The following is an 18,566-nucleotide window of genomic DNA, read 5'->3' on the forward strand; positions in this document are numbered from 1 at the left end:
CATAATGGAGGATCTGAGCTGATATATGAAGGTTTAGATGTTCAGTCTCAGTGTTTCTGATGGGTGACTGAACATTCACTGACATTGTTATCATGAACTGTGATCACTGTGATCTTGAGACTCGAACATTAATCTTCAGATTGTAAAGTTGTAACACTAATTTTTCTCTCTGTTGATCATGAATAAGTCTCAGTTTCATTTGTACTGCTGAAGCTGGTTTACAGCTAGAGTTATAACAGCAAATCACTATTACATGAAAATAAAGAACAAGTGCAATAACAGTGAATATATTTACAGATATTTACAACAGTGTTAATTTTGACAGCAAATTCTGATTTAGTCTTAGTCTTTGGAATAATACACCATTTAGTTTTAGTCCTATTTTAGTCATCTGAAATCTTTTAGTCTTAGTCTAGTTTAGTCGACTAAATATCATAAGAGTCTTAGTTTAGTCTTAAGTCTTTTAGTCTTAGTCTAGTTTTAGTAGACCAAATATTAGCAGATTTTTCTCCATAATTCACGTAATTGTAAGTATATTACAATATATGGAAGCATATAGAGAATACAGGCACATATCTAATTGTTGTAATAAAAAACATTTATTTTATTAAATGTCAAAAACATGAGTCTTTTTCACAAAAATAACCATAAGACCTGCTCTCCCTGAACAACATGCTCCCTGAAAAAGATATGCATTGTCCCTGAATTACATGAAACGCATATGACATTCTAGAGCAAGCTCTGACGTTTCTGTCTGTTCATGAGACATACCGCTGCCCTCGGACCTCGTGCACAAAACGTTAGCGTGTTGCTAACGAGAAAAGTCAACTTAAATTAACCAAAGCTTTGTAACCAAGACTGTGCAACCAAGTATAATGTATAACTAAATATAATGTATAACAAACGTCCTCATAACTTCAAAACCGCGGCTTTTGAAAATGGCTTTGCCAAGATCAACCTGCCCTCAAAAGATTCGCTCTGATTGGATTTCCCCACAAAAGGGTAGTTCTTATTGGATCTCTTCTCCATTTGTCCCGCCCCAACATTTTCCTCTCGTTTTTATTCGTTGACTGAAGTGTCAGTTAAATTTCGTCATCGTCTTCGTCATCATATCTGACTTTTTTAGTTTTTATTTAGTTTTCGTCTGTAAAAAATGTTCGTTGACGAATATTTTTCGTCATAGTCTTCGTCAACGAAATTAACACTGATTTACAAAACTAAGCAAACATGCATTAAATAACGGCCTCAATAACAAATGAAGAATGAAACTGAACTCTTCTCTTAAATCACAGTCAGAAGCTTCTCAAGAGTGTTTTTTTATGATTGTGTAACCACTGAATCCGGCTGATTTTCCTCTGTCGTGTCGCTCCTGCCGTTCTCCTGGTTTTGTTTGTCCAGTAGAGGATTCATCTCCTGAGATTCTGTTGTGTTCAGGTTCTGGTTCTGGTTTGATCCACTGGCTGGAGTTTCATCAGAAGCTGCTGCTGCTGCATTCTGGGTTCACAATAAGACACATTTTAACATGTGTTTTCAACAGCAGTGTTTCTCAGAGCTGCTCCTGGAGTCTCCTCATATAAAACACTCAACAGTTTACAGTACAGCACTGCTGGAAGTGTTTGTGGAAAAGCAGATGATCAGGACGTGTTGTTACAGATATTAAACAGTTGTGTAATGTATGTATCAATATAGTGACAACAGGATAGGAAAATGTATTGCGAGCAAAAAGTGTAGCTTTTTAAATATTCTAACATTAAAGGTGTTTAAAATTGTGTTTTGGTCCATTATGGTTTGGTACAGTATCAGTCGAATGAACTAAAACCGAAAGCACAATATGGCTTCATCTCTACATCAAGTGTTTTTTGAAGCAGCACGTCATTCAGGTGATCAGCTTGTGATCCGCTGTTTTCTGCGGCTCAGAACGGCTCTGTTCACTGTAAATGAATGCAGTGAGCTGGTTTATTGCATGTGCTGTGAGTTCAGCACATGTTTGGGAAAGCAACGACCATAAGTTCTGCTTTATATTTGCGGCAGATAATTACAGCGTTTCATTAGATTTGTAGTGAGACGCTTTTTTGAAAGACTGTTTTCACTGAAGCTGGAGTTTTACATCAAAATAAAAGCTTAAAAGTGCAGTATGAATTGCTGACTTTTTTTTTTTTTAACGTTACTATAGTCCAAATTCTAAATATCTCTCTCAAGTGTAGAAATTAGGAAAAAATTATCATAATTTCCCTGCTTTAGTGTAAAGCAAAAATAATATCCCTTTGAAATTTTAATTTTAATTTATTTTACAGTGCAACTAATTTACAATATATGGTTATTACAGTCATAGGAATAACAATTATATAAAATTATTATTATTAATATTATTATTATTAACTAATTTATTTGGCCTTTAAAACACCAGTGTGCATGAAATTTAGACTGAGACTGTATATTACAAATAAAAAGAGGGTTGAGTCTCCTTTAATGTTCAGGGTTTTTTTTTCTGTCTTAAATTTTCTTAGGATCATGGGTGTGCATTAGATTGAAGAATTTAACTTCAAAACGTACAACATTTTATTTGTTTATCGTATCATGGACTTCATATCACAAAGTTGTCATGTCATGAGATGTTGATATCATTACATCCCAATTATACAGCAATTACAGATTCACTGATCAATTACCTGAACTGGTTTGTGTCAAATAAAGGAAACACACAGAATCTGCAGGACTGAGAAACACTGATCTACAAACATCTCTAACAGTAATTACAGATTAGAGTAACTGACACTAACCTGAGATTCTTGATTCTGTGATCCAGCAGTTCTAGTTTGAAGAGATTTCATTGCCTTCTGTGTTCAGAAAACCAGTTCATTTACACACATCTTCACTAAATGTGTTTCTACTTTTCAGACAGTTGTTTAAAGGTGCAGTCAGTAAAGAACAGCACATTTGACAAATCGAATGTAAATGATGTAGAGTCACATCAGCAGTCAGGAGTAAAATTACAAGAACTGTATTTCAGTAAAACTCAAATGAAGCACAAATTCCCCCAAAACAATACTTGAAAAATAAAGTGTAATTAATTTACACATCTCTCTCTTTATTAGTATAGACTTTGGTTGGTGGAATCAGTTCATCACAGGTGACAAATCAGAAACGTTTAGTTTCATCCAAACTGATGTGTGTCTGTACTAAATACTTCAGTCATACACAACAGAGAAACACAAATTAACCAAGTGCACCTTTAACACACTGCAGGTGAATCACATCTAGTTTCTGATACTAACCTGACATGACTGCAGACATGGTTCGATCCCTGAGGAGGAAAAGAGATTTAGGATTACCATAGTGGAAAATAAATATACTAAAATGTATTTGAAATACATTTATGCCATGATTAGTATACTACAAATATATTTACATATTTATGTAGGTAATGAAAATACCCTGTGATATTTAGTATACTAAACATAAACAAGTTTTCTAAATTGGAACAACTAATTTTGTACTTAATGCACTTTAATTGTGCAGACAGAGATGAAGTTCAACTAAAAATACACTGAAGTATATTTGATTTTGCTGAAGTGAAACTATTGCAAGTAAACTTCAGCTACACTTTAAATATCTTGCATTTAAAGACTGATATTATTTAAAGATCATACAATCCTAGGGATATTAAAACATATTTTAGGCCTAAAAACAACAAATTAACAAATGTGCATTGTGCAAAAAAGAAACACTACAAATAAAGTTGAATTATCATTTTTATATCAGTAAGTCTTGAGCGATTTGTCCGTAATAGATTTGAACTATAGTGAGTATGATATAAATGTACTTTAAATCTATTACTTTTTTACTGGGATATTTAGGTGCAGATCAGACTGTATAATAGACGAGTCCTGGTTTTAATAAAGAAAAATGAAAATAAACCTACAAATATGCAATTTAGATACATGAATGAATTTACTGATGACTGAACAAACAGCATCTGAATCACAATCATTATAAAACAGTAGAAATATCTCTAGGAAATGATAGTAAATACTGAACAAAAAGTAAAACTGATCATTTATTTCCTGATAAATGACACATCATACAAATCATATTTTTAAATGATAATGAAAATCCCTTAAACACATTTGGGAGACACTTGGAGTGAATGTGATGAATGTTGAGGTTTTACTCACATGGTTGAAAAACCATTAAAATCATCAGAAATAAAGTGAAGATGAATTCAGAGGAGAAGACAAAGATCCTCATGTCTCCCGTCACACCTTCACCATTAACTGAGAATGAAAATCAACAACAACAGACACTCATATTCACTCAGATTCACTCATATACACCACACAACAGCATGAAGAGATGATTATAAGCTCATATTATTGCTCCAAATTAATATCTGTGAATGGAAATGAGAATAATCTGATCAGAGTAACTTTGAGATGAAGCTGATTTCTGCCTTATAGTGAGATTTTACCAATCACTCAGTTCACATTCAAATGCTGTATCAGTTTATAATATGCATTTATATATGGATATATGACTGTAATTGTATACTGAAGTGTGTGATGTTGAAGTGTTGATTCACCTGTTTTGAGGATCAGTTCAATCATCAGAGCAACAGAGTTCAGTAAAACAACACCAACTGATCCAAACAAATACACAGCACCAAGACGATAAAGATCTGAAACATCAAATCACACAGTTGAATATTAAAATTAGATTGAATAAAATCACATTAATCAGCACTACAGAGAAAAAACACAACAAATGGACGTATTTGATTTCTTTATAAGTTTGAGTCTTGGTGTGTTTGGAGTTTGATTCAGGAAAGATCTGCTTCATGAAACTAATAAGGCATAATAAAAATAATATTCTGTAGAATAATAAGGCTTTTCATCATTCATTCATTCATTGATAGAAGTTAAATGGTTGATAAAAAGGTAACAACAACACAGTATTCATACACATACACTCATATTTCTCTCTTTTTTTCACACACGTTTGATCTCGATTGAGGAAACATTAGAGTGAAATATCAGCTTGAGACACAAACACACGACGAGCAGAATTTCATGAAAATCACTATTACAACAACTGAATTAAAGGATGGTAAATGCTGAGAACATCTTCAAGAAACAGCTAAAAACACACTTATTTGACTCGAACACATGAACACTATAATTCTTTTCTTCTTTTATCTATGTATGTATGTATTTATTTATTCATAAAAAAATCTTGTTTTATTATTTATTTATAAAAAAACGTGTCCCTTTAACAAATGCAGTCTCTGTTATTTTTGTGTGATTTTCTTGTTTTATGATTTATTTATTTTAAAAATCTTGTTTTATTATTTATTTATTAAAACAAACCTTGTCCCTCTAACAAATGCAGTCTCTATTTTATTTTTGTATAATTTTCTAGTTTTATTTTTATTTATTTATAATAAAAAAAATCATCCCTTTAACAAATGCAGTCTTCATTTGATTTTTAGTATGATTTTATTGTTTTAGTATTTACTTATTTATTTTAAAAATGTGCTTTTATTATTTATCAAGTCAAGTCAAGCTTTATTGTCATTCTGCTACATGTGTGGACATACAGTAGAACGAGATGTCGTGTCTCACAGGACCACGGTGCTACATACTGTTACAGTTCTGTCTGTTTGTTTTATTGGTTTCCCCCATTGTCCCCCCCCATTGATCTGTCTATTTTGGTTTAGTCCTTGTTAACGTCATCCCATTCACCTGTCTTTGTAATCAGCACACCCTTTATAAGTCAGTCTCTGTTCTTAGTGTCTTGTCGGTCTTTATTATTGGATAACGTTTGTTTGTTCTACGTGTGTGGATTATCGCTCTGTGTTCCTGCCTGTTCCAGCTTATGCTACCAGAAGTTTATATTAAATATATTGTTGCTTGTTGTCTCGTCTCTCGTCTCGTTCCATCCAGCATGCAGTAACCAACGTAACAGAAAGACCGACCATATAAACAGAAGATGAGTTGGGCTGAGGAAGCTTTGTGGAGACTGCGGCAGGGCGGTCGTGAGTTGGAACGGTATGTGGAGGAATTCATCGAGCTCTCCCACCAGGTAGGCTGGCACGAAGCTTCTCTCGGCGCTGTGTTTGTTTTGGGGCTGGATGATGAGACAATACGCTGCGATCTTCCCACTTGTAGTTTCCCCTTGATCGAGCTAATCAATCTGATTCTCTATTTAAACGGATCTGATTTTGAAGTAGAAGAAGTTCAGAGTCCGATTAGGTCTCATCTTCCAGTCTCCTCCCAGACACAGCGCAACGCGCCCGCCTGCCCTAAGCCGAGAACCTCCACATACCGTGTCAACGGCTCGAACCGTCAGCCCAGTCCCAAATCCCCAGTCATCCTCCAGAGCTCCACCGCTGTCCTCAGCCCGATGCGGCCGGCCTCATCCCCGCGCTCTAATCCGCCGGCCACCGCCCAGAGCCCTGTCCCTCAGGCCGCTGCCACGCCAGCGTCTGCTCGCAAGATGGCCACCACGCCAGCGTCTGCTCGCAAGATGGCCGCCACGCCAGCGTCTGCTCGCAAGATGGCCGCCACGCCAGAACCTGCTCGCAAGATGGCCGCCACGCCAGAGCCTGCTCGCAAGATGGCCGCCACGCCAGAATCTGCACGTAAGATGGCCTCCGTTCCTGAGCCCCCGGCCAAGATGGCCTCCGTTCCTGAGCCCCCGGCCAAGATGGCCCCCAAGCCTGAGTCCCCAGTCATGAGTGCTGGAATGAACATTATGGACAGGGCAATCCCACTGGAGTTCACTGCTCCTATTATCTCCCCTAATTCTCCTAAGCCTCCGCTGGTTCCGCCCAGCCTCCCTGAGCCTCCGCTGGTTCCGTCCAGCCTCCCTGAGCCTCCGCTGGTTCCGTCCAGCCTCCCTGAGCCTCCGCTGGTTCCGTCCAGCCTTCCTGAGCCTCCGCTGGTTCCGTCCAGCCTTCCTGAGCCTCCGCTGGTTCCGCCCAGCCTCCCTAACCCTCCGCTGGTTCCACCCAGCCTTCCTGAGTCAAGTTGTAGCTGTGTTCCCCGAGTCAAGTCAAGTTGCAGCTACTGAATCAAGTCAAATTGCAGCTGCGTTTCCCGAGGCAAGTCAAGTTTCTGAGTCACGTCAAGTTGCAGCTGCAGCTACTGAGCCAAGTCAAGCCACGGCTGTGGTTCCTGAGTCAAGTCACGTCACGGCTGAGTCAAGTCACGTCACGGCTGAGTCAAGTCACGTCACGGCTGAGTCAAGTCACGTCACGGCTACATCTCCTGAGTCAAATCAAGTTCCTGGTGCTTCTCATAAGCCAAGACAAAGTCCAGCTCGCCCTCCAGAGCCGGAGCTCTGCCCAGCTCGCCCTCCAGAGCCGGAGCTCTGCCCAGCTCGCCCTCCAGAGCCGGAGCTCTGCCCAGCTCGCCCTCCAGAGCCGGAGCTCTGCCCAGCTCGCCCTCCAGAGCCGGAGCTCTGCCCAGCTCGCCCTCCAGAGCCGGCTCCTCCTTCAGCGCGCCTTCCTGAGCCGGCTCCTCCTTCAGCGCGCCCTCCTGAGCCGGCTCCTCCTTCAGCGCGCCCTCCTGAGCCAGCACCTCATCCAGCGCTCCCTAGGGCTGGCAGTACTGTAAATTCCCCCAAGAAAATTTGGGGGGGGATACCCGCCATGGCCACCTGAACTGTCTGTCCGGCCATGGCCTCCTGAACTCCCTGATCCGCCATGGCCACCTGAACTGTTTACCCGGCCATGGCCTCCTGAGCCCCCAGATCCACCATGGCCACCTGAACTGTTTACCCGGCCATGGCCTCCTGAGCCCCCAGACCCGCCATGGCCACCTGAACTGTCTGTCCGGCCATGGCCTCCTGAACTCCCTGATCCGCCATGGCTCCTCCCTCCATCGGCTCCACCGTGGGTCATCATGGCTGCGGTCTGGGTCTCCCTCTGCTTCTCCTGCTCCGGGTCCCTCCTGTTTCCTCCCTGGCTCCTCCCACCTTCGTCGCCCCCTTGGACTCTGTTGACTCTGGTTTTTGTCCCCCTTCCGGGGTTCCGTCCTCCGCCGAAGCCTTCTCCCCCATGGACTCTGGTTTTTCTGTTTTTTTTCGCCTCCTAGTCTGTTTTGTTTTGTTTTCTACGGCACGAGGACGCGCCTATTCGGAGGGGGCGTAATGTTACAGTTCTGTCTGTTTGTTTTATTGGTTTCCCCCATTGTCCCCCCCCCCATTGATCTGTCTATTTTGGTTTAGTCCTTGTTAACGTCATCCCATTCACCTGTCTTTGTAATCAGCACACCCTTTATAAGTCAGTCTCTGTTCTTAGTGTCTTGTCGGTCTTTATTATTGGATAACGTTTGTTTGTTCTACGTGTGTGGATTATCGCTCTGTGTTCCTGCCTGTTCCAGCTTATGCTACCAGAAGTTTATATTAAATATATTGTTGCTTGTTATCTCGTCTCTCGTCTCGTTCCATCCAGCACGCAGTAACCACGTAACACATACTAGTTAAACACGAATAAGAAAAGCAATTACAGACTTGCACAACGGTTAACCATTTGACTATACATATACTATAACTATAATAAATAGTTGACTACACATACAAGACTGAGACAACAAAAACTTTACATAAGTATTGTACATGATGTTTTATAAAAGAGACATTTTGTGCATTAAATTGTGCAGAAGAGAGATTTTGAGGGAAGCAGCGCATAGTGCAATGCACAAATAAACATATATATATATATATATATATATATATATATATATAAATATATAATAATTTAGGCCCAGCAGGTTTAGTTTGTTGATGTACTGCTGAGGGATTATTGTGTTGAATGCTGAGCTGAAGTCAATGAACAACATTCTAACATAAGATTTTTTCTGTTCCAGGTGAGTGAGAGCTAGGTGGAGAGTGCTGGATATTGCCTCGTCCGTGGAGCGGTTTGGACGGTATGCAAACTGGAATGGGTCCAGCGTGTTTGGGAGACTGGACTTGACGTGATGCATGACTAACCTCTCAAAGCACTTCATCATGATTGGGGTCAGTGCTATGAGACGGTAGTCATTCAGACAGGACACAGGTGACGTCTTTGGAACTGGAATTATGGATGTGGATTTGAGACACGTGGGGACGACTGCCTGGCTCAGCGAGGTGTTGAAGATGTCTGTTAGGACATCCGTCAGCTGTGCAGCACAGTCTCTTAGTACATGGCCAGGAAATGTTGTCAGGGCCCGCAGCGTTTCGTGGGTTTATCCTGGATAGAGTCTTCCTTACGTCGGCTGGAGAAAGACAGAGTACCTGGTCGTTTGGAGATGTGTGGAGTTTCTGTGCAGGAGTGTCGTTCTGTGTCTCAAATCGCGAGTAGAAGTGGTTGAGTGCATCTGGCAGGGATGTGTCATCGTCACTGGCCTGTGGCAGGAGCTTGTAGTCAGTGATGGTCTGAATGGCTTGCCACAGGAACCGAGTGTCTTTACGGTCGCTGAAGTTATTGTTGATTTTCTGAGCATATTGATGTTTTGCCTTCTTGATGCCATGAGACAGATTGGCTCTTGCTGTTTTGAGAGCTGCCTTATCTCCTGATCTGAATGCCTCATCTTTGATTTTTAGCAGCCCATGAACCTCTGCTGTCATCCATGGCTTCTGGTTGGCACGTGTGGTGATGATTTTGGTGACTGTCACATCATCAATGCACTTTTTGATGTAAGCAGTCACAGTTTCAGTGTACTCGTGCAGGTCTGTGTGGTTGTTGTAGGTGGCCGCCTCTCTGAACATGTTCCAGTCTGTGCACTGAAAGCAGTCCTGTAGTGCAGAGGTAGCATTGTCTGGCCATACTGTGATCTGTTTTTGAACCGGTTTGGTAAGTTTGAGAAGTGGTCTGTATGCTGGGATTAGCATAACAGAGATATGGTCGGAGTACCCCAGGTGGGGGTGAGGTTCAGCCCTGTAAGCGTTTTTATTTGTTGTGTAAACCAAGTCCAGAGTGTTTTTCCCCTTGTTGCAAAGTTCACATGTTGGTAGAACTTTGGCAAAACAGACTTTAAGTTTGCGTGATTAAATTCACCAGCAATGATGAAAAAGCCATCGGGGTTATTTGTTTGTTGTTCGCTGATGGTGCTGTACAGCTCACGAAGCGCGTCCTTAGTGTTTGCACTCGGCGGGATGTAAACCGCTGCAATAACAATGGCCATGAACTCCCGCGGCAGATAGAACGGCAGACACTTCATTTTGTTGTTTTATTATTTATTTATTTAAAAAACAAACAAACAAAAACAAATTGTCCCTTTAACAAATGCTGTCTTTATTTTATTTTTGTATGAGTTTCTTGTTTTATGATTTATTTATTAAAAATGCACATGCACTCTTAGTTTTTTTTATTATTATTATTATTATTATTATTATTATTATTATTATTATTTTATTTTCTTGTTTTATTATTTATTTATTTTAAAAAAATGTTTTATTTTTATTTTTAAAAAAACCTTGTTTTTTTGCAGTCTCTATTTTTTTTTTGTATAATTTTCTGTTTTATTTTTATTTATTTTTAATAAAAAAATTCCCTTTAACAAATTTGTCTCTTTTTATTTTTCTGATTTTTCTATTTTTATTTATTTATTTATTTATTTTTTTTAAAAATGTTCATGTTAGTTTATTATTATTAAATTATTAATTATTAAATTTTCTTGTTTTATTATTTATTTACTTGTTTTATTTGTATTTTTTATAATTTATTTGATTTGAAGTGATATTAGTGAGTTACTGATTAATCTAATTGTTCATCATTATTTGTTAGTTGCTTTGGATAAAAGTATGTGTTAAATGACTAAATGGTAAATGTAAATGAAGTAGTAAATCAGTTCTGTATGTTTATAATACTCTGAGATGAAGTGATGAGTGAGTTACTGATTAATCAAAGTTCATCACAAGCAGCTTTTACACAAACTGATGAGGAAAATACAGCATTCTATTCAAAAACACAGCACTAACATAACGTAATTAACATTAAACACATAAGATGTAAACATTAAGTCCTAATGCACATATCTTAAAAGAAAAACAGAAAAGAAAAAGGTTTTCAGTTTATAGTAAGGGAATATACAGTTAACCAGCTAACGGTTTTTAGCATTTCTACAGTCTTTTACTGCTAAAATTCAGATAATATTTTCCAGTGTAGAGTCTGAATCTGTTCAGAGTGAAGAGAATAAACTGGAGTGAAAAATCATCACAGTGTGAAGATGATCAGATCAGATGATTCATACTGTACCCCATGATGACCGAAATGAGCGTGTGAAGTTGATCACTGTCCAGAAAAACTGAAGAAATGCAATCATACAGGCCCATCCAACACGATCTGAACAACAACAAACACATCATCATCATCATCATCATCATCATCTCTTACAAGTGTTCATTAACTGACAAACAGTTCACTTCAGCACAAATATAAGATATACTATAGAAATGTTTCAGTTCCTTATATTTTATTTGATATTTTCATACCCTTTTCATTTTCCAGAGCTGAGATGTAGAAATAGACCATGACAGCACTGACCAGTATCAAGACTGTTAAATACACTGATCTCCTGACAGCAGGTGAACCTGAAAAACACATTTACTATTATTAAAACACTGCAGATCTGTGTTTGACACTGACTCAATAAAAATTATATATATTATATATACTGATCACATTCTGATGAGTTATTAGTGTTTGTATCAGGGATCAGATCATAATTCATTAAACACTTACAGCCCATCCGATGACCACATGTACGATCCCAGTTGTATCTGGTGATTGTGAGAATCACTGGTAAAACTGCAACAATGATGAATGCTGTAAACAGAAGAGTGATTATTATATTAATGATTATATTAATGCAGATACTAAGATTCACTGACAGACACAGCAACACATTCACATTCAATCACATCTATAAATCACTCTATAAATGATGTACTTTATTATATTTATCACTCATCACATTTACAGTGTGTGAGATTCACTTCTGTCTGTAGATGAAAATGGTTTTATAATGTATACAGATAACTATTATATATGCCAATTACCTTATATATTATTTATTACTCATTTAAGTGCTTTATAATTTAAATATCATACAACTGCACTGCCCTTTATTAATATTGGAACAGTAAAGACAAAACTGCCTTGTTTGCTGTGGAAGCAAGAAATCTGAAAATACGATTAAAAGTTGAATGTGACAAAACTACAGAATGCCACATTTTATTATTAGCTGTTTCAACACATAAATGTTTTATCAAATCAAAGGACAGCACTTTTACAGTTTCTGCCTTTAGTTTCTTCTTCAGCTGGTGAAATTCATGTTCAATCAGATTTAAATCTGGAGATTGATTTGGGTATTACAAGACTTTACTTATTATTATTATTATTATTATTATTATTATTATTATTATTTATTATTATTATTATTTTTTTATTTTTTTTTTTGTTTGTTTGTTTGCCCTGATAAAACTCCTTGACTAAACTGTCAGGGTGTTTTGGGTCATTGTCACATGCAGTTCCCTTTTTTCTCCACACTTTTGATTTCCCATCACTTGGATAAAGGTTAATCTTTGTTTCATCTGTCCATAAAACTCTGTTCCAAAACTCACCTGGCTTTTGCAAACTCTAATCTTGCCTTTCTATTTTTGGTGCTGGTCAGGGGTTTGCATTTGCTGTGTTGTAGTTCTGTGTCAAATCTTGTTGGCAATTTACAGACATGCACTTTAGGGTTCATCACTCCAGCTTTTATGATTTGTCTGGCAATTTACTGACATGCCCTTTTTTTCTCTTTCCATCCTTTATTATTGTCTGTTATCAACTAATGGCTGTTTCTTTCCTTTTCAGGACATTCCAGGACATTTGTTTTTGCTATAGCCCTAATGGAGTTCCTCTCATCTTTTACCATCCTAATTGCTTTTTTTCCCCCCTCAAAGTCAGTTCACTCGTCTCCATCCTGGTCTGTGCGTGTCGTCATCAAATCCATGACTCATCGAATTCAAGATAAGGATATACGGTATATATTGTAACTTTGTGACAATATAACTTTATTTTAATAATATATAATATTATATTCCTACTGTCACACCCACTGGAGTCTCATTAGTAGGTAATGACACATGCACTGATCGCTCTGCAGTAAAGCTGACTTTTGTTCTTCAGAGAGCAAGCTGCTGTGTCCACTTACATACCCTGAAATTTACCTCCATTTTTGGAATCAAATGCAGAGTTTATCCACTTACATACCCTTAAACATATCTGGGTATGTCACCAGGGCCATCCCTAAACAGAATTTCATTTAGGGGCCCCTTGGTGCTGCCATCTGTGTTGCTTAAATCATAACAATGTTTTTACACTTCTACGATTTTTAATTGTAACTGTAGCAAACCCACAAGAGTTGTCTGCTGTTAGTTTGCACTTTAACATTCAAAGTAATACAGTACTATACTAGTACTTGTACTAATACTGTAATTCTTACAGTACTAAGTGGCATACTTAACATGCTGTACTGACAAGTAGCTGTATAAACCAGCAGCCAAAACATTTACAGAACAGAATGTTATTATAAACAGCAGCAAGCCATCTGTACATAAAGACAACAACTCTTAATCTATAACTAGCTAATTGAGTTATAATGATACTTAAATAAAAAAAAATATAGCCAGGAAAGTTACTTTTACACAGAAGACAAAATCTTTAATCTAAAACAAGCTAAGTAAAATGTTTATTATATCAGGGTTGCCAACATTGGTTGCCTGGCTGGAGTAAGATACATTATAACACAGAAGACAAAATTTTTTAATCTAAAATTCTAGCTAATGGTAAAATGTTTATTATAAACCTCAGGGTTGCACAACTTTCTCAAAAAAACTTGGATTTATAAGCCTGGCTGGGGACCTACATGAATATGTCCCCACACAAAATTTACTGGTATTACACATTTGGTCCCCACAACACACAAACACACACACACACAAACACACAGCCCTTTACCCACTGTTCGTCTATAGTGTACATTTTAAACACTATGGAAATAATAAGATGATACATATAGATTATTTAATTGTTTAATACTGCATTTCTGTATAATTACCATTGTCGACTAACACAATATATTACCCAAAAAATAAATAAAAATCAAGCTGTCATTTCATATACTCATTTCATGGCCCCAAGCAGCCACTTACGCCTCACGCCGGCTCTGTATGTCACATAACCTGCTTTTTCCAGAATACCCCCTGATCACCTCATGTATTGCATTTAAACAACAGTTCCACGGCACAAGTGTGTAAATAATTCAAGAAAATTATAATATTGCATATTATAAAACAATAAAAGTATTTTTTTGACCTTGCATGCATGTTAGCCTGTTGTTGGGGACTCCCAAAATATGAATCTTTCATAATCCATAATAGGGGCACTTTAAGATTAAAGAGGATGAAAGGGGTCATTTTTATAAATTCAACTATTATTTTCTCTTGTGGACTATATGTAAATGTCTTTTATGTGAAAAATCTTATTCAGGGCAGTACTAAGTAAAAAATAACATGCATTTTGTACAATCCCTCATATTTGACAAAATAATTAACATTTTGCAGATTCTGCAAGGTGCCTTTTGACTTCAGCTGTATTCTAATCTAATCTATTCTATTCTATTTAAAAATTAAAAATGCTGTGTTTACTGTGTTAGACTAACACAGATATGTGTTACATGTTGTATTTTGCAGATTTGTCATTTGACTGCTGAACAGTATCTGTCACTCTCTTGTTGGTTTGATTGCTTCTATTGATCTCAATCTGACACAAGTTGAGACAAGGTTTTCCCTTGTGATGGCTCTCGTTTGATCGTCACGCTGTCCATCTCTTTTTGAGTTTTGTTATAGTTAAAATTCGTTGGTTTATTTTGAGTTCATTCAGATTTATGTTTTTTAGTTTATGTTGTATTTTGCTGATTTGTGATTTGATTGTGCTGTGATTTGATCTCCACTATTTTACCAAGGGCTGTTGGTCAAACTCATGCCTCACACTGTTGAGACAAGGTTTTTCCTATGTCACGTGACCCACACACAGCAACATGTAGAATATCACTTGTATAAAAACACTTAACTTTGGATGTTAATATCCTCATTGTAAATACAAAAATTGAGTGTTTGTTTTAGATGGACATAATTTCTCTCTTAAGAGTTTCTGATAAGCAATTTTGGTTTCTATTAGTTTCATTACTTCACACATCTTATGTCTTTAGTAACAGACAGCTTCCCTGATTCTAAGAAAAAAATATATATATATTCTTATTTATTATGTCTCTTTGTATTGACTTCCTTAATTCCTAGAAGTTAAATATAATAACACCAACAGCCAAATAGGAAGTCGTAACAGTCGCTTTGAATAAAAGCATCTGATCAATCATTAATTGTGAATGTAGAAATGTAAACTCACCTCCTCTGGCAGATCCAAAGGCATAAAACAGAAGGATGAATTGTAGTGAAGGAAGAATATCTAAGCTTATGCCAGCCAGAACACCGAATATAGTACTGATCTGCTGACTTAATTTCGCAATTATTTTATCCAACACTGTATAAGAATAAATAAATAAATAAATAAATAAATAAATAAATAAATAAATAAATAAATAATAATGTTTATTCTGATTTTGAATTAACTGCATAAAAAATAAAAAGAAGTAAACTAACTTCACTAATTCATGTTTTAATTTGGAGAGACAATGCTCACACAGTCATTCACTATCCCCCCTTTGAAAACCATATAAACATATAAATATCACATCATATGGTATACTCTAAAAATCTTCAACACAGAAGAAAAACTCATCATTTACAGACTCATGTCTTAATAAAAGCATTATGAAGACATTATGGTAAAACACAGACACTCAGTTGATCTGCTGTTTGAAAGTAACACATATAAACACACACAAGTGAATGTGAAGAAGCTCAATTCAGTATGAAATATGTGTGTGTGTGTGTAAATAATATATAAATAAATACTGTCATTGATTGTGATTGATTGAATCATGATTTCACAGCACATTCGTCTCACTGACTAATGATGGAAGGAAATACTTACAGAAAATAATGTAAAAGAGGTTGAACAGAATCACAATCACAAAGAGGATGATGATAATGATGACTTCCAATCTGCTGTAATTCGGACTTTTGTCCCAGGCAGATTTAATCATAACTGGAATAAAGGAAGAGATAAAAAAAACAGCAATTACTAAAATAGAAGAACAAGATATAATAAATTCAGATCAAAGGATTTACAAAATCTTCTCATTGAACAGATGCAACATTACGACACATTCACTGAACTGTGAGTTCAGCTGTTCCCGTCTGATCCTGACCCTGTGACCTGTGTGCTAATTATAATGTCTAATGTATGTTTTTTTTTTTTTTAGACTCCTAGCAGGATATTGAGGATATTACATAATTTAAACGTAACTATTGTTCAACTGTTAATGTGCTTTTTGATGTGTTTATGATAATGACCGTTGATGTACCTGAAAAAAAAACAGCTGAAAAAACAACGTATTCTGTCCTAAAACTGTAAGTATCAATCCATGTTTTCATCTTGCCTGTAAAACAAACAAACAAACAAACAAAAAAAAAAACATTAAATAATTACATCCACAATATCATTTACAACACCAAAAGAAAAAAACACAAATACCAATAAAACACTGAATGCTTTTTAATGTAAAATATATTCAGGTATTGACAGATTATTTAGTTCATGTAAAAATCTGTGTATTATAATTCACAAAGTATATTTTCTCTAATAAACTGTGAATAATGAATCACCTGTGAACTCATTCACATACGGAGCCGTCCAGAGCAACATGAGAGGCCTCAGACAATAAAGAGAACAACAAGAGACCGTCTCAAACAGAGACCCTGAAACAAACACCAGATAATAATAACGGCATTAATAAACAACTATTTGAATGATACATTATTGGGAATTGATACGCAATCAGTAATGAAACACTGACCTTCAGAAACACCCCAGACGACAAACGCAAGAAACATCAGAACATTTGGACAGAAAACGAGAAACATCTGAAGACGGAAGACTATGTCTGGAGAGAAAATACAAAAGTACGCTTGTTCAGTTAAAAAGTAAATCACATTTTAATAAATATTTAATAATGATTTAAACGATTAGTATTAGTCATTCAGTTTTATTTAAAACACACATCCCTGTTCTTTATGACAGTTACATTTATAACTTAATGTATCAAACTGAAAACTGTGTTGGAAACACAAATGTAATATTATAAATAACTAATCTACTGATTAAGGATAGAATAGGTATTTTTTTCTTATCTGTTGACTTACCTAGTTGCCTCAGTACCACATTTATCTTGGCTGAAAACTGTTTGCGACCCCTGCTGTGAACTCTACATGTGTATTGTCCCTCATCTTCAGCTCTCAGTTTGTCCAGCTGGAGGGAGAAGTTTCCATCTTTAAGGTGCTCAGTAAAGAAATGAGCTCTATCTTGATATTCCTGCTGTTGTTTCTCTGTTCGACTCTGACCACCTTGATACAGATGAAGCAGATCCTTTAAGTCATTTTTTCTCCATTCCACCTTCAGACGCTTCATTCTAGAGGGTTTATCTTTATAACAGGGCAAAACCATTGAAGATCCCAGATGAACCGGTGTGTGATGAGAATGTTCCACAGTGAATACTGAAAATGAAAAAAGCCCAAAGTTTATTAAGGTTTAAGCACAGAAGGTTCAGGATCTCCCATTATTTTTCTTTTTTCTTTATTTTTTATTTTTTTCTGCCATGAGTTTACAGCAGTGAGAGAGCTGAGGTCTCATCTTCACACTGTCTGACACACATCACACACAAAATTGGATAACATTTCTCAAGTCTCTTGAATCTGATTGGCTAGCTTTGCACAACTTCCAGAAGTAAGGGCACACAGGTATTTTTACTTCAGCACATCTGAGAAAAATGTCATCAAGTGCTTTTGAAGAAGAAATAATTAGGGTGGTTTAAAGTTTTTTTTTTTTAAAGTTGACATCAAATCTTTGAAGGATAATCACAGTTTGTTCAAGGCACTTCACACTTTTTCACATTTGCTAAAACACTAAACCCCATATATAAAACCAAATCCTCAATAGCCTAAAACAATTTGTCAAATAAATCACTCTTTCTGCAATACCTTAAACAAGCAGTTTAGACACTGTTTGCAGATCTCATGCACTCTTTTTGCAAAACTTTTTGCAAACACAATTTGCTCTGTGATGAACTTGTGATGCAAAACCCTAAACACAAGAAAGCAAATGTTAAGCAACACTGCAACACGGCTGTCATCGTTTACACACAATTATTCAAAATTCTTCACACTTGTTTACAAATATTTAAATATACTAAATATAAGCCAGTTATAAGTGCACAGAAGAGAAAAAAAGTTGTTACAGTTTTTTTTTTCAATTGCTAACAAGCATTTACCAATACTTGAAGTACTTTTTCTAAACTCTTAACACAGCATCACACCTACATCACATAATTAGCCAAATTGTTCATTTTCTGGCCAAAACC

At 36.7% G+C, this 18,566-nt stretch overlaps 1 protein-coding gene across 1 annotated transcript; it reads right to left on the minus strand.

Moving 5' to 3' along the window:
• Positions 1–869: 869 nt before the first annotated feature.
• Positions 870–18,292, minus strand: LOC127159543 (uncharacterized). Its single transcript, XM_051102349.1, has 15 exons — positions 18,187–18,292; positions 17,353–17,703; positions 17,007–17,093; positions 16,816–16,908; positions 16,515–16,589; positions 16,082–16,195; positions 15,434–15,568; positions 11,726–11,809; positions 11,476–11,574; positions 11,240–11,326; positions 4,580–4,675; positions 4,176–4,274; positions 3,276–3,304; positions 2,781–2,837; positions 870–1,494 (listed from the first exon to the last, which is right to left on the minus strand). The coding sequence occupies exons 2-15, from the start codon at positions 17,651–17,653 to the stop codon at positions 1,318–1,320; spliced, it is 1,533 nt and encodes a 510-aa protein (XP_050958306.1). The 5' UTR covers positions 17,654–17,703; positions 18,187–18,292; the 3' UTR covers positions 870–1,317.
• Between the last annotated feature and the right edge of the window lie 274 nt (positions 18,293–18,566).

The sequence above is a fragment of the Labeo rohita genome, unplaced genomic scaffold (assembly GCF_022985175.1).
Source record: "Labeo rohita strain BAU-BD-2019 unplaced genomic scaffold, IGBB_LRoh.1.0 scaffold_226, whole genome shotgun sequence".
NCBI classification, from domain to species: Eukaryota; Metazoa; Chordata; class Actinopteri; order Cypriniformes; family Cyprinidae; genus Labeo; species Labeo rohita.